Source organism: Delphinus delphis, chromosome 7, assembly GCF_949987515.2.
Source record: "Delphinus delphis chromosome 7, mDelDel1.2, whole genome shotgun sequence".
Lineage (NCBI taxonomy): Eukaryota > Metazoa > Chordata > Mammalia > Artiodactyla > Delphinidae > Delphinus > Delphinus delphis.
The window spans coordinates 3,266,702-3,283,112 of record NC_082689.1 but is presented as its reverse complement, the minus strand read 5'-3'; the positions used below and the strand labels follow the sequence as shown (position 1 = coordinate 3,283,112).

The window sequence follows — 16,411 nt, the reverse complement described above, 5'->3', positions numbered from 1 at the left end:
TGGCTTAAGACTACGTTTCTTTTGCTTCTCAAAGCTGCCAGCGAGACTGTGAATACAAGCAAAATAATCTCAAAATTAAGTGACCGTGTTGACGGTTCTGTTGTATTTGTTTTTCTTCAGTTATGTGCCAAACACGGCGTTGTGACTCATTCTGTTACAGAATTGTCAAAAGATCAGAATAGCAGAGCCGTAAAGTAAGTTAGTTGACTGTATTTGCAAGCCAGTGCTGCAGATCCCGTGCACCATTAAGCGTTTTGAGAGTCTGAAGGGCCTGTGGACAGCAGATGGACAAGTAGCCCTGGGTGTAGGTGAGATGGACGGGGAGCCCTGGGTGGTGAGTGCGGTCATTGCGGAGGGCTTTCCCTACCAGCAAGAGTCTGAAAACGTCCGCCCCTTTGTCAGAGGTGATGTTCCTTTGTATGTCACATTTTTGCTTCTGAAAGAATGTAAATTGGGAAACCCAATATATTGTAGGAATATTTTACACAGTTTTCAAATATCTGAAAAGATTCACCAGTTAATATTTGTTGTAATATACTTGGCTTTGGGATAAACCTTCTGCATGTGGTGGGCCGCCTGAAGTTGTAGCCAGCAAATAAGGCCTCGCTCACAACCATTTCCAGCTTTTCACAGTGAGGCTGAGATAAGGTCAGGGACCAAGGCTGTAGTTTCCACTTGGAAGGTTCTTCATGGACATGAAGAAACCTGTAGGCCCCAGCTTCCCAGAACTGGCTTTCCGGGAAGGTGCCTCATTACCCTGATGACTATTCAAGAAACACAGCTCTTTTCATTGTGTCAGAGTTGCTGAGGGAAGTTAAACTGATGAATGTCCATCCTACCTTTATGTTCCCTACCTGAGCAGCTAGAATTTATCATGCTGCTCTTGTTCAAATATACATCTTATAAATCCTTGATAACTGTTGTGTAATGAACACTTAAAGGACTAGAAACGTCAGTTTTGTAAGTGGTCTTCGTGTGTTTTGTTGTTTTTTGTTTTTTTTTTGCGGTACGCGGGCCTCTCACTGTTGTGGCCTCTCCCGTTGCGGAGCACAGGCTCCGGACGCGCAGGCTCAGCGGCCATGGCTCACGGGCCCAGCCGCTCCGCAGCATGTGGGATCTTCCCGGACCGGGGCACAAACCCGCGTCCCCTGCATCGGCAGGCGGACTCTCAACCCCTGCGCCACCAGGGAAGCCCTGAATGTTTCTTTTAAAAATTATTTGAAAGCTGCTCTCAGAGCTGCGTGATATTCAGTGCAGTTTGACAGCTGGAAAAGTAGGAGTGGTCCCCGTGTGCATCCAGAAATGAGAATGGGGACCACGAACCTTCCGTCCTTCTGAATCCCCTCATCTTGGAGAGTGTGGCTGCCTGATCCAGAGCTCTTTCTTATTTGTTAAAACTTAACTTCACCTTTGAAAGTCAGTTCACCCCAGGTGGCACCAGCAGCCGCTCTTGCCTTTGACGTGGCGGCAGTGGCCTCCGCTGATCCAACGTTTGCTAACGCGATGGCTGCTTTGCCGCACAGAACTGGCAAAGGCTTCTGTCCGTGCGCTTCTCTGATGGCTCTCTCTCTTAGGAGCGGGGTTGGCTGGGAAAGAGAACATGTGTTTACATTGTAATGTATGTTGTGTGGTCAACCACGTCATGGGGTCCCTTCAATTTTCTCAATGGTCTTTTAGGAAGAGCCAATGAAGTGGAGGTGAAAGATGAAATGGTGGAGAATGAGGGGAAAAGAGAGATCTTGCAGAACACTGAGCAGAGACAGCACAAAGAGGACCCAGGAGAGGACTGTGTGGACACAGAGGTGTTACATCCTGGTGACAATGCTGAGGACCAGAGAGCCTCTGAAGACAGTGCCCCCTCCCCAGGAACGTTAGTAAATTCTGGGAACGAGGAACAGGTTCAAAGCCAGATTCTGGAGAACACTTCCTTCTTTGAAAGCACACAGCAGGTTGAGTCAAGTGAGGTCATAAACAGTGAACTAGATGGTGAAATCCCAGGTCCTGGGATTGGGCAGCGTGGCAGTAATGCCTTGGATACCAAAAACCAAAGTAAAGAATCTGCAGAAGAGTGGGAAAAAGAAAAACAGGAAGATTTTGAAACCAACATGGAAGAGATTAGCGTAGGACCACGTCAGGAATGTGCTCCTTTGCAAATATCTGAAGTTGGAAGGGAGAGCAGTGCAGACACTGGGGAGCAGAGTGGGAACCCCACAGAGGCTGTGCCGGAGGCAGAGCCCACTGGGTTGGGGGAGCAGGTGGGCACAGTAGCCTCAAGTCCTCCAAGGGGTATCGATGACACAGTGAGTCACCGTGAAAAGTGTGAGGTAGATGCTCCGGAAGGCTTGGACCCAAGCTCAGGGCATGATTCAGAGAAAGAACTCACCAGCCAGGAAGTAGCTGAGCCCAAGGAGGTCCCGATTCAGAGCACAGAGGTAGGTGGAGAGAACAATGAAGGGGAGGGTAACGGAAGAAAATTAAGGGATGAGAAACCCATCAAGCTGGAAGTCCAAGCCATTCCTTGTTCTCCAGAAGCCAGAAGCAGCCCTCAGGAGGTGACAGGTCCAAGTACGGTAGATGCTGAAAGCGAATCCCTAGATGTGAAAGAGCCCGATGAGGAAAAGAACGACCAACAGGGAGAGGCACCGGATTCGTCGCCCAAGAAAACGAAGAACAAGAAAAAGAAAAACAAGAAGAAAAAATCCCCAGCGCCTGTAGAAACCAAAGAGGTTCAGAAAGAGTTAACATTTCAAAACCCAGATTTAAGTGAAGTGAACGAAGAGCAGGTCGAACTTACTGACAAAAAGCCAGTTGTAGACGCGCAAAATGAGGTCACTAAAAACCCAAAACAGGACGCCGCGGCAGGAAGCAGTGAAAACGCCGATGGTCCAGAAAATCCTAAAACTGAGTTGGATGGAGGACTTCAGCAAGACGATTATGGCGTAAACACTAAGACAAGGAAAGCAGTAGCTGATGGAGACACGTTGGATTTTGAAGATAATACAGTTCAGTCATCAGGCACCAGTGCCAGTAATAAAGAATTAGAGGAAGGGGCTAGAAAAGATGATGCTGAGGAAGACGGCACCGCTCCCAGCCGTCCTCCAGGTCCAGACAATGAGGAAGTGCCAGGCAGCGCCCTGCTCCAACATGAAGGTCCCTCGAAGGACATTAACGATGCCTGTCGAACAAAAGGCACAGGAGAGCATGTGACATCAGAAAATCGAGGCCACACAGTCAGGAAGGTTTCAGACAGCGTTAGTCTAGAAAATGATGACGTGGCACCAGCAGGCGAGGTGGGGGACTTTAATTCAGAAAGCAAGGAAGAGATGACAGGTGGACACGGGAAGGGCAGAAACAAAGAGGACTGTGCCTTGTCGTAGGTTGAGGCGGGGTCTTAGGGGGGGACCAGGACTGCACAGCAAGTCCAACTGTGAGAGACTCCACCGGTGAGACACAGAAAATGTTCTAGATTGGTATAGACGCACCGAATGCCAATCCACCAAGTTATCTAATCCTTGAAGCTGTAGACTGTTACCTGTAGATTTCTATTTCATCACTAAGGTTATCACCCAGATGAGAAGGACACTTCTCTTATTGGAGTTAGTTCTAATGGAGAGCGTTCCGAGAGCATCAAACAATAATGTACACTGTTTTATTTCTGCTTAAAATCAGCATCAAAATATTTAGCTTTGGCCTTAAGCTGATATGAATGTGCATATTCTTGACCAAATGTATCAACATCTAATTGAAGCGACCAAATAGTCTCCTGAGGTTTCCGCATTATGAGTATGATTTAAATGAAGGTGTCTCATTTAAATGTATGTGCTTTCATATTTGATCTTGATATGTATAGTATAACCTGTATGGTATTTTATTTAAAAAGTACATAAACGGCCAGACAGCACATAGGTCACTGAGTGATGAGATTTGCATGTTAGGACAATAATCAATCATGTTAGGGATAGCAAATAAACATCTTACAGCACTAGGGATAGCTTACTTGCCTTTACCTCATATAAGTATTTTATCTCAGACCAATACTTTTCGATCTCATTCTTGAGGATAACTGAATTTATTTTGTAGGAGATTTTGACTTCATGACAATTATGTACCAAAGTCATTTTATGCAAAGACTCCTTTTTTTTTTTTTTAATTCTTTTCCGGAAGAGATACATGTTGTAATTGCATTTCCTACTGCAGTATTTGGCGAGGGAGAATCATTTCTAAAATTTATGTTTTTAACCTTAAAATTACTTCTCTTTCTATTTGTCTAATCATTATTCAGTAGAGCAAGACAAAAAGATGCTATTCTTGTGCAAACTTCTGATTAGACTCTAACGGGATATTTTAAATAGTCGAATCACTTGGTATCTGGCATAAATATTTTCATTTGTTGTTTTTCAGTGTATTCTTACCAGAAATTTCTTGTTTTGATCTTCCTGAACAAGATATATATTTTCTATATAAAGAAACATTTTAAAAATAATTGTAAAGTTAAATAAAAAACCATTATAGAATATTAAAATTACAGGGGAATGTACAGTTTGAATGCTGTTGACACTTTATGAGATCATATGACTTCGTATTATTGTTACAGGATATAATTGAGTGCAAAAATGACCAATACCTCAACAAAATTTGAAATAAAAACATTTTATAATTTTACAAGCCTGTGATCACTCTTGTGCTACTTGAATTCTGACTGTGGCTACATCATATCATCTTTAATCTACTCTTATCTGCTTCTGGGTTGCTAGCTCCCAATTGGGGTTCTGTGGAGGACTCATGCATAATATCCATTGTCAGTAGTGAAGAGCTTCTCTCCCGGCGTCTAGACTGGGACTCGTGTTGGACCCTCCTTGAGTAAGATCTTTCCTCGTAGACTCTCCCGTGGTCTGTGGTTGTGATGAAGAGCCCACTTGAGAAAGGTCTCCATCTTGTTGCGTTGCTTACAGGTGCCAGTGCTTATTAGAATGTTTCGAAGAGGATGATGAGAATTTCAAATAAACATTGACTATTTCTGCATAAGTGTCCTGAAGCAGAGGATAATGGGACTGATCAGTTCTCTCCACTTGTGCCATATAAATAGAAAACTATGGGGCTTGCTAGAGAATCAAGTCCAAGGGCTGCAAAGGACTTTAAAGTTGGTATCTATAACTTTAGCAAAGCTGCGTTCATACCGGAAGGTACATTGGGAACAGCTCTCCTTCCTACTGCTAAAGGCCTCTGGGGAAGTGATTCAACAGCCCAACTCACTCAGTGGTGAGATCACCAAACCATTTTAACTTCTTTCCTTTCTTTCCCATGTTATTCAACAGCACATTTAAGGGCATTACTATAGGCTTCCCATCCCTCCAGCCAGCCAGCCAGCAGTCTCAAGTGTTCATCCCTCATTTAATCAATAAGCATGTAAGATCACTTCCTATATGGAAGGTGCTCTGCCCATGAACAAGCACATAGGACCCAACCTCTAGTGGAAGCAACAGAGAATTGGAAAGTCAGCAAAAAGGAAGGTAAGGATTCTGAAGAACCAAACCGTCCCTGATAATCTAAGAGCCTTCATTATGCACACCAATTACTCTGCTCCGAGGGCGAGATGATATTACGGCCCCACACAGTAATTAATGTGCACGTGAAGGCCCCGGAATTATCAAGAAATGGTTACCTTTGGTATATTCAGTGTAGGAAGGCGTGGAAGTACATAAGGCAATTTGGAAAGATCGCAGTGTCAAACAATTCAGACTCAGAAAAGAATCAAATGGTGACCTGTCAGCCCCAGCCCCAGAGGAACCTGGACCACTGAGGTTTCACTATAATGCAGGACAGAGAAAAGCATCGATCACTGATACTTTAAATCAAAAAGCTGGGGTATTTTTCAACCCCAAACCAGAGCATGGCTACTGTATGTAAAATGTTAATCTTCCTTCCAAAGTATGTAAGTATAACTATGAGTTTCTGTAAAAAATAGGGAAAGGCAACTGAGAATTTTGAATTACAGGCTATTTTATAACATACAAAGGTTGGGAAGCAGTAAAATTTTTGAAAAGAGTGTTTGAGAATGGGATATCTTGCATTGACTACTTTGTAGAACATTGAGTATTTCCAATTAATGGAAAACCTAATGACCTGAACATTTAAATTTCCACTGTCACTAGGACTCTGGAATGCTGCTTCTGGGTGTTTAGACAGTTTAGGGTTCCTGTTTTCCATTGATAAGATTCCTTTCCTAGGAGACCGCCTTGTATGACATGCCACCATGGCCATCAAAACAAGGGAACACAACAGTAAGATTCATTCCAAGTGTCCGGGCTCCAGAAGCAAAGGCAGGGGCGTGTGAGCGTGCTCCGTTCAGAATATGTGCGTATCCAGTGTGCTGACCTCATACAGGGAGGACAGTCTTTCAGGAGAAAAACCTCTCGCTCTCTCCCTTTCACCCTCTCTGCCCCTCTTACATCAAAGACGAACGAATTTTTTGAGACATGAAAGGCTTCAGCTGTTCGGCTGACCTGAAGCAGCAGCTGCTGTAGCGAGTTGCCATCTGTACAGACCTCTTGAGCAGCCTGTCCCTGTTCTGCCTTTTACCGGAAGCAGGGGCGATCCTGGCATGGGAGGCTAGCCCTGGGGAAGTTGAAAACTGACCACATGGATTATAATCAAATTAAGTCAGTGCAAGGAGGGAGCAGAGAAAGGACCACACTCAGTGGATTTCTTGAGATGTCAATCTTCTGATCATTAGCTTTGCGAATATGGAGGGAGGTGACTTTCTCTGCAACGGGGAGAGGAGGCCTGAGGCCCAGGATTGGGTGAAATTAACCCACAGAATGAAAATTATCCTCCTGATAATATATTATTATGAGTAAGCTACTTACCCTTACCGTGTCTCATTTTGCTCTCTGAAATTGGGGTTAGAACCTGCCTTTGAGAGTGGCGGTGTGGATCAGACCCAGTAAAGCACGGGAGAGTAAGTGCTGAGTGACCATGGTTGTTGCTGGTGGTTGACCTTCGCAGCCGGGACAGACGCAGTCACAACACGCAAGCCCCTCTGGAGCGGGGCTGGGGGTCCTGGGGCTGGCTTGCTGCCCCTGTGACGGTCTGTATGGCCTCGCCACCTTTCTTGTTTCTTGTTTCACGGGTCTCTCAAGTTCACACCAGAAAGTGTGGTGGAGTTTAATATATAAAAAACAGATTTTTAAAAAATGTAATCCTTTAACAATGTTACTAAAATAACTTTAATTGCCAATTGATTTTAACTTCCCAGTGTAAAATAAAACTCTGAGTTCGAGACAGTGTGACTTTATTTTCTTTAATGCTTATCGTTTGGGTGTTAGAGACCAACGGTGAGCAGGGCTGCTTAGTGAGTAGAGGTTTGCAGCACTCCTGATCAGTACCACAGTAATTACCAGTCATGCGTCACTGTTCACGTCACAGGTTAGACTTGTTGACTTTTAAGACTGTAAAAAAAGCAGGACTCATTTTCATTTCTCTTTTGAATTTTTTTTATTGCAGTATAGTTGATTTACAATATTATGTTCGTTTCAGGTGTATAACATAGTGGTTCAATATTTTTATAGATTACACTCTATTTAAAGTTATTATAATATAGTGACTATATTTCCTGTGCTGTACAATATACCCCTGTAGCTTATTTATTTTATACATAGTAGTTTGTACCTCTTAATCCTCTGTTCCATCTTGCCCCTCCCTCCTTCCCTCTCCCCACTGGTAACCACTAGTTACCATCTGTGAGTCTGTTTCTGTTTCGTTATATTCATTCGTTTGTTCTATTTTTCAAATTCTACTTATAAGTGATAACATATACTGTCTGTCTTTCTCTGACTTATTTCAGTGCTTATTTTCTTTATGTCAAACAACTTTGCTTCTTTCTTTTTTCCAGTTTCCTGAAACTATTTAATCTTCTCCACTTCTGCTTTAAAATTTCTCTTCCTTAAAAGTTCCATTTGTCTCTCTCCATTTTTCATATTTTCCCTATAAGACTCAAGGTCAGATTGCTCTTGTTTTTTATTGTTAGCACTATTATTGCATTTTAACTTTTTTTTTTACTTGCTAAGATATTTGAAGTCTTCTAATAGAAAAATAATAATAAAATTGTAAATAGATATGTGAGCCTCAAATCACTTTCTGATACATTCAGTGTTTCTTATGATGCCTGTGGTTTTTGTATATAGGAATATAAAATATACAAGATAAAATGAAAAGTGATATTGAATTAGAGAGCCAGGTTTTCAATTTATTTTTCATGTTTGTTTCAGTGTTGGGTGCATTTATGGAAGGGACAGAATAAAACATCTGTCAGAAGCAGTTTGTATGTAAATTAAAATGGAACTCAAAAGGATTATAAATGTATCTTATACGTAACATTTTCTGTTTTCATTTATGTTGTTATTGTGCCTTTAAAATAGCAATTTAGGGTGTTTGGAAAAACAATTAGCGCAAACACGTAACTTGGATTAGAACGTGGATAGATGATTTTTTTTTTAATGAAAACAAAGGTGCGCTTTGTATGCATTATTTCCATTTCACACGGCTAATCAAAACCTGGGCGGTGTGAGAGCACTGCCGCCTCGGGAAGAAGAGCCAGGCCAGGAGTCCGGTCCGACTCAGAGGGCTGTGTTTAGGAAAACAGTGGGTGCAGGGGTTAGGGGTGCAGCCCTGGGGCCTTAGGAAAGCTGCTGGGCCTGGGTCCTCATCTGTAGAAGAGGGACGTGGCAGCACTGCCCGCCTGGAGGGCTTCGCGGGAGGTGGTGTGAGCGGCTGGGACAGTGCCTGGCACACAGTGAGGGCACAGCACACAGGAGCACCCACCACCATCACGTCATCCTGATTTTGCCCTGAAACTGGTGTAGGATTTTGCCCCTAAAATCCTCCCTGGGTCTTGGTTTCCTCTCTGTGCTCTGGAGAATGTATTACTCAACGCCCCTTCAGAGAGTTGTTTGGGGGATTTCTAGGTGCTTACGTGTATGCAAACTTCTGTATCTGGGGTGGGAAGAATGACAGAAACCTAAGTTATTACTGCATTCTTCCTCAAAAGAATAGCAACAAAGTGGGTTACCGGAGGTGCTGTCAGGACACTTAGGGTTCGTAAGGAGAGTCAGAACTCTGACACTGGTGAGTCTTTGAGAGAAATAAGGAAGATCAACGCTCGTGGGATGGAAACTTGGAAAGTCAAGGCTAACGAAAATGCTGGTGATATTTGATCCCGATTCTCAGTGTGTTTGTACCTTGCTAATGATGTTAAACCGTGAAGCCTTGTGAGATCTTGTGTTGCAGTGTGGTTTGGCCCTAGAGCTCTTGCATGCTAACCCAGAGTAGAAGATTAGCCTGTTTGCATGCAGCCGGATGCTGCCCTGACGAGACAAGCATGTGTGGGAGGTTGATGCAGTTCACCCCCTTGGCTGAATTCCTCCCCCGTCCTGTCTGTGGCCTCATTCGCCGTGGTACGTGTATAATACCTTCATCATCAGTTTCACTAACCCCAATGCTCCTCCTTCAGTTTAGCAATCTGCTGAAAGGGGCAGTCCATGGAGTCACCTAAACCTGTATCTTTCTGATTTCTTTAGATATTAGGTTGAAAAAGCTCATTGATGAACGGGAATGCTTATTGGAACAGGTAACGATCTTTTTATTACTTTCCGAGTTCTGGAAAACGGGGCACCTGAAACCGGGAACCTTCCCATTCTAGCTTCTTGCTTCATCAGGAAACCCCTGATGCATCGTGGCTGAAAATAATTACCAAGCCAGCCAGTGTTCTTAATGTTCTTATCCAAGTAAAACGTTAGAAATCCTATCAGATTTCGAGAGATTGTCCCAAAGATTCAAGGCCAGGGTCTGAGTGTGGTACATGCTACATGGATTGCTGCTTCCAATAAAGCAATCCAATAAAGCAAAGGTGGATCGTGTACTGATTTATGAACTTGTAGATAAACACTCAGAACCGTTTTTACGGAAAATCTCCTCCTGAATTCGAGAGGAACTTCAACCTTAGAAATAACTTCTCGCCCAGAGTCACAAAACAATGCATGCCTGTTACAGTAAATAGAATTCCATTTTCATCCTGTATACTACTAGTACTTTCTAAGAAGAGTACTGACTGGCACAAGGTTTTTCATTTATTTATTTGGGTTTGTTCCTTTATGAAACGGGAGAGACTCCCCCATCTTCCTGGTGGCTCGTAATGTCTTACTACATTTCTCTCCCGCTTCATTACGGAACCCCTGTCTCTCTGGCCCCTTCGAGACACACAGAATAACTGCAAGGCAACATCGGATTGTGCTTAGTGGGTGTGGGCTATTACGTGACATGCAGCTTCCTTTCTCACAGGCTCTCATCTCATTTAGAATCGAGAAATTAACGTGCTTTATTGGTGGATGTTTGCAGATTAAGAAACTCAAAGGGCAGCTGGAAGAGAGACAGAGGAATATCAGATTAGACAGTCTGCACCCGGAAGATGGGGTCTTACAAAACGGGACGGACGTGCACGTGATGGATCTGCAAAGTAAATGTCAATCCTCCTGTAGAAGAAATCCCTTTGCCATGCGCGATTTTTATTGTACTAATGCGGGAGGAGAAAAACTGTCGTGGCAAGGAACGGCCGGTGTTCCCAACGTCCCCCCAAAAGCCCTGAGTACAGAAGCACAAAGATGTTTCCTTGTGGGCTAGAACAAGGATGGGCAGGTGGGCAGAGCAAGGATGTTTCTGTCTGAGCCTAAGAAACAGAACAGGTGACCCAAAACATACACCAAGGTACCACCAGCTGACGTGCGGCTAGAGACCACGTTTACTACGCTGAATACAGTCTTTGGATCTGCCGATTGTATGGGGAGATCGGAAGGTATTTTTTTTCCGTGCCAGGAGACTAGAAGGCGGCTTACGGGGACAAAAGCAGGCCCACTCTCTCTCCCCTTCCCCCTTCCCCCTACCATTTCTTTGCCTTCTTTGCTCAAGGGCGACGATTATAAAGTAAGGGCTTGGTTCCCAGTAACCATTGTTTTAACATTTTCAAAGCCCAAGAGCTTAACAGATTTTCCTTCTCTTTCAACCTTTAGGGGATGCCAACAGACAGATCAGCGACCTCAAATTTAAACTTGCAAAATCTGAGCAAGAGATAACTGCATTAGAACAAAATGTACGTGCACACTTGTACGCAATCACTGGCCGCCCGACTGAGGATTAACTGAAGTTTTATTTGCTAGAAAGGCTTGAAGGCTGAGGACAAAAAGAAGCAGAGAATTTTAGAACCAAAAAAAGGTCCTAAGGGGGGTAAACAAGGCAGCAAGTCTCTCCGTGTATTTCCTACAAGGAGAGGACGTGGGGAGGGAGAGGTCATAACTAGTATCTGGGCTGTTATAATCGATACTAATCCTTTATAGACAAAGTTAGTTGCAGAAAGTACCTAATGTGGTTAGGGTTTTTTTTGACAGTTTGTTTAAAAAAAAAAAAAAAATCGGTTAATTACAAAACGCTTCATGCAGGGATGTCCCTTTTGCCTGGATTTTCCCTCTTTCCATCCCAGCCCAGCAGCTCGCCCTGGTCCCTAGATTTGGGGCACTCATGCCTCCAGCGTGCTGGGCCCTGGGACAGACTGTGTCCTAACCGAAGGGAGAGATACAAGCAGGTACTCTTGCCCCCTCCATTGTGGGTATATGTGGCTGGAACTTTCTGGAATTTTTGTAGAGACGAAGATGAGAAGCGCACCTAGAAAGCGATGCGTGTTCGGAAGCACGCCTTTGAGGGCAGGCTGAGTCTCTGGCCGCAGATGCCACCGCAGAGCCGCCTTCCGTCACCCCCCGCTCTCTGAGTTCCTTGCCTCTCTCCTCCCTTTCCTGATTCCCCACCCCCCAACCCCGGGAGAGATTAGACTGGAGCTGAGGTCCTGGTGGAGCCGTTGCCTCACCAGCCTGGTTCTGCAGGATCGACCCACATCGGGGAGAGATGGTGTCATGGGGTCTGCATGGCGGGAACCACACTTGGGACAAGGGTCAGGGAGGAAATGAGTCCCTGATAGGTGTCAGTACTGGCTTGCTCATAAATATGAACAAATAGCTTGCGTGGCTAGAACCTACGTAATAGTCCCAAATGCTAGATCATAACTATTGTCATGGTGTTTTCTCTCATTTTATCAAGTTATACCTTTTGATCTCAAATATAGTAAAGCAATCGGGGAAAGAACACAGGCCCATCAACTTATACACATGATTTCTCCTCTCCTCTCAGGTCATAAGGTTAGAAAGCCAAGTATCACGTTATAAACTGGCTGCTGAAAATGCTGAAAAGATAGAAGATGAACTTAAGGCTGAAAAACGGAAACTTCAAAGAGAGGTAAATTTTCTAGGCTATTTCTAGGAAAAGAATGGGTAATGCTATTCTAGTTGGGAGAGCAGAGGGAGGGTTTACCGCCGGGAAATCTGCGGCCGAATCATTCATTGTCACATCTGCCCAAACCTCTCTGAAGGGCTGTGCTCACACCGTAAAGGAAATTGTAGTTCAGCCAATTAGGAGCTCAGGGCCAGAATCACCTGTCAGTGGTTTTTCTGTCTACGGTGATTGCAACTATCATGCCACCATCTTCCGGCTTCTGCTAAGAAATCTGTCATTCTAACTCCTTTTAGGTGATCTTTTTTTTTTTTACCCCTCTCTAGCTGCTCTTTCATTCTCTTTGCCTTTGACTTTCTACACTTCACTCTAATGTGTTAATATGTGGCTTTACTGCTATTTGTTCTGCTGGGGATATGTTGTGTTTCTTTGATCTGTGAGGTCTTTTTTCTAAATAAATTTTGGAAAATTTTCAACCACGATCTCCTTCAGTAACTCCTCTTCCCTAGACTCCACCTTCCCCCTGGGACTCTGATCAGAGGATACCAGATCTTCTCACGGACCCTCTGCATTTCTCTACCATCTGTCTTTTCCGTTCCCCATCTCCTTACCTCCCAACGTTGCATAATGTACAGTTTTTGTAGATCTTCCATTTCACCTCCTTTTGTTTCGTATTCTCATTCCTGATTGTTTCTTGTTTTGGTTCCTTTGTTGATTGTATCCTTATTTCTTTAACGATTTCATACACAGCTATTCTGCTTTCCACACTGAGGACTGAAACATGTTCAGTCTTTGGGGTCTATTTCTGTTGTTTATTGCTTCTGTTGACTCAAATGGTTTGTCCCACCATGTGTTTGGTGTTTTATGAGATTATGCTTGATTTGAATTTAGATACTTGAATTTATACTCCAGGCCTGACTTGGGGAAATTTCTACAAAAAGGGCTTCTGCTTCTGCCTCTGCTGGTGAAAGGCAGGGCAGGGCCGTTTAACCTGTCTCAGGACCCCGCCCACCCTCCTGGAGGGTTTTGGATCAGAAGCAGAACTGCAGACTCTGTTCTAATGATGCATGTCTCCACAAGCACAGGGCTGTGAACCCCCGCCTTAGGGCACCTCCACTCTGCCTCACTGCCTGCAGTCCGTGCAGCTCCCTGCTGATGTGGCTCCTGCTGTGCCCCCCAGGCTCTGTGCCCCCCAGGCTCTGTGCCCCCCTGGTTCCCGGGCACGGTCATCCTGGCCTCAGCCATTCCCACTTCGGTTTCTGGCTGCAGAGCCCTAGCAGCCAGCTGCCCGGGGCTGTGGGGATCACCTCCTCCAGCTGGTCTGGCTCAGCGCTTGTTTGTTCGTTTGCCTCACCTTCCGTGAGACCGTCACCATCCCCAAGACTGCGCCCTGTCTGGGGTCTAGCTATTTCAGAAGAGGAAGATTCCCTAGTTACTCATGAGGCCAGAATCTTGTGCCTTGTGTTCCTTTTTAAATTAGGAAATATACGTGGGCTTCCCTGGTGGCGCAGTGGTTGAGAGTCCGCCTGCCGATGCAGGGGACGCGGGTTCGTGCCCCGGTCCGGGAATATCCCACATGCCGCGGAGCGGCTGGGCCCGTGAGCCATGGCCGCTGAGCCTGCGCGTCCGGAGCCTGTGCTCCGCAACGGGAGAGGCCACAGCAGTGAGACGCCCGCGTGCCGCAAAAAAAAAAAAAAAAGAAAGAAAGAAAGAAATACACGTATACACACGTGTAGGTATATGTGTATTTTTAGAGTCTCGGTGGGTCTGGGTGCTCATTTGTTTGTCAGTAGGCTTGGAATCCAAGCTCACTGCCTTTTGCCTTGATTTCCAGCTTCGCTCTGCATTGGACAAAACAGAAGAGCTCGAGGTGAGCAACGGCCACTTAGTGAAGCGCCTGGAAAAAATGAAAGCCAACAGGAGTGTCCTCTTGTCCCAGCAGTAAAGGCCAGCTCTGAACAGGAAATGATTGGGTGGATGGAGAGCATTGTTTCGCGCGCTGTTCTGTTGCTGTCTGGGAGCACTGCTTCTTCCCCTGCTTCCGAGAGAACACCCCTGGGGAGCACCCGGCTCGGCCCCGGGACCCCCAGCAGCAACCAGATGCCTCTGTCTGCAGACCGCAACCGGGGCTGGGGCGGCCGCTCCGAACCTGCAGGCCATTTAATAAGCACACGGGGCCGTGGAGCTCTGTTTCCGACGGTGCGGCAGCCTCTTCACGCCATTTAAAATGGTGATCAAAGTAAAGATGAAAGTGGGACTTGAGTTTTCTTTTCATGTGTCTTGCTGAACATTAAGGGGAAACGTTTCAGTGTTGGGACTTCCTTTTGTGGCAGAATCTACAATTTGAGCGACTTCAGTAGTATCTCTTAGTCTACGCTTTTCATACACAAAACACTGTGGAACCACAAGCCATTACCAAGCAAAACTCTTTCACTAGAAACAAGGGGGATGGTCTAGAAGTAAAAGTGACCTTAAGAAGACTCTTTACAGGCAACAATGAAGCTTTTCTAAGGGATTTTTGCATCAGTTCAATCAAAAGAATACTTTTTTCCAGAGTAATTAGGCAACAGCTTCACTGAAAATGACCGCTTTTCATTCGCATTATTGAATCCTTCTGTTTGGAATTGAAGTTGTTAACTTCTTTTAAAGAGTGTACTATTGGAAAAATTAAAAAATGAAATGTTGAAAGACTTCAGCAATATGGTTTTTATTTTTCCCCACTGAGAAAGAAGCTTTATTTCATACTAATTGTTCTCTCTATTTTGGATCATCTTTTTCTTTTTTTAGCGTATCAAATCAATGCACTTTTCTTTCTCTATTTAAAAAAGAAGGTGTATTCACAGTGAATAAGAATAGAACACTTATAAGAATCAGCAGTCTTAGAATAAAAAGTAAACTGAAGAAGTGACAGACCAGAGTAGAGGCAGTAACTCCAAGGACAAAAGTAAAGGACGTTGGGCTACTTGCTGATTCTCAGTTACTCTTTTGTATACGTTGGGTTTCACTTAAGGCTGGTTCAGCCGGCCAGCTTTTCAGGATATTAGCAAGTGCAAACCAAGATGACATCGTCCATAACTATACCCATTGTGGACTGCTAGACATGAATTGGAATATATAATTATTCCATCTTTCTTAATTATATATAATTAAGAAAACATTCCCAGCAGAGTGCTAGAGGTCACGAAGTTCCGTCCCCCAGCACTGTCTGGATCTGGGATACGCAAAGCTACATTTCACTGGGTAAGAGAAATTCGGTCTCCTTGTGCCGAGGATATTCAGATCTTCTTGAGTGTTCCATAGATAAAACTATCCAATCACTAATCCACACGTCAGTGCCACAGACGTGCTATAGCTGCTGCATATTCAAAAAACAATGCTTGTATGTGGAAACCTACTCTGCATTCATCCCAGGACAGCTCCAACTCCCCACAGGTTTCTATATTTACCTAAGATTTGTTAGAACAAATTTTAGGATGATTGGTTTCAAAAGACTTAGTTTGAAATTCTACTTAATGAGCATTAAACGTTCCAAGTTGTTTCAAGAATGCAGTGTATCGGTCCGCTCCAAAAACAGAAACCACCCAGTAATTGGAACAGGGAAAGTGTAATATAAAGAATGATTAACTCATAATAGGGGATTAACTACTACGGATGAAAGAGGATCTAAAGAACCCGAGAATGCGACAAAGTGGGACTGAGACCTCATTGGAGGGGTTGGGGCCACTACCCACTAGGGGCAGACAAGTTACAGGGTGACAGAGGGCTGACATCAGGAGACAGGAAAACTTGGGCCGAGACTGGGAGAAATTTTGGTTGCGGGTCGCACCACCGGGTGACCTGAATTGCTCACCACAGGTGCCCCGCAAACAAGGAGGAAGAAAGCACGACAGAAGGAACCAGAAAGAGGAGCTCCTGCAGTGACACTTCCTGCAGTGTCCTTCCAGCCAGCAGAAGAGAAACGTTTACTTCATTGTCTTACCTCTAATGTTCCTTCCACGACATCTTAATACAAACTTGCTTAACCGGTGAAACATCCATCTGGCTCACAAATAACACTAATGACAGCAAACACTTGTATATCATT

The 16,411-nt window shown here is 44.5% G+C and overlaps 1 protein-coding gene across 16 annotated transcripts in view; it reads left to right on the top strand.

Annotated features, from left to right (window-relative positions):
* LRRFIP1 (LRR binding FLII interacting protein 1) overlaps positions 1 to 15,013 on the top strand; it is a 141,742-nt gene extending 126,729 nt beyond the window's left edge. For 3 of the 16 annotated variants that reach the window (XM_060015863.1, XM_060015862.1, XM_060015864.1), the window contains 5 exons: positions 9,576 to 9,625; positions 10,393 to 10,510; positions 11,061 to 11,140; positions 12,229 to 12,333; positions 14,162 to 15,013. In XM_060015863.1, the coding sequence (XP_059871846.1) occupies positions 9,576 to 9,625; positions 10,393 to 10,510; positions 11,061 to 11,140; positions 12,229 to 12,333; positions 14,162 to 14,272 (464 nt within the window). In that variant the 3' untranslated portion in view covers positions 14,273 to 15,013. Of the gene's footprint in view, positions 1 to 1,677; positions 5,864 to 9,575; positions 9,626 to 10,392; positions 10,511 to 11,060; positions 11,141 to 12,228; positions 12,334 to 14,161 lie in introns of those variants that run through there. The other 13 variants (XM_060015851.1, XM_060015848.1, XM_060015849.1 and 10 more) reach the window with 10 other exon arrangements.
* The last annotated feature ends 1,398 nt before the right edge of the window (positions 15,014 to 16,411 follow it).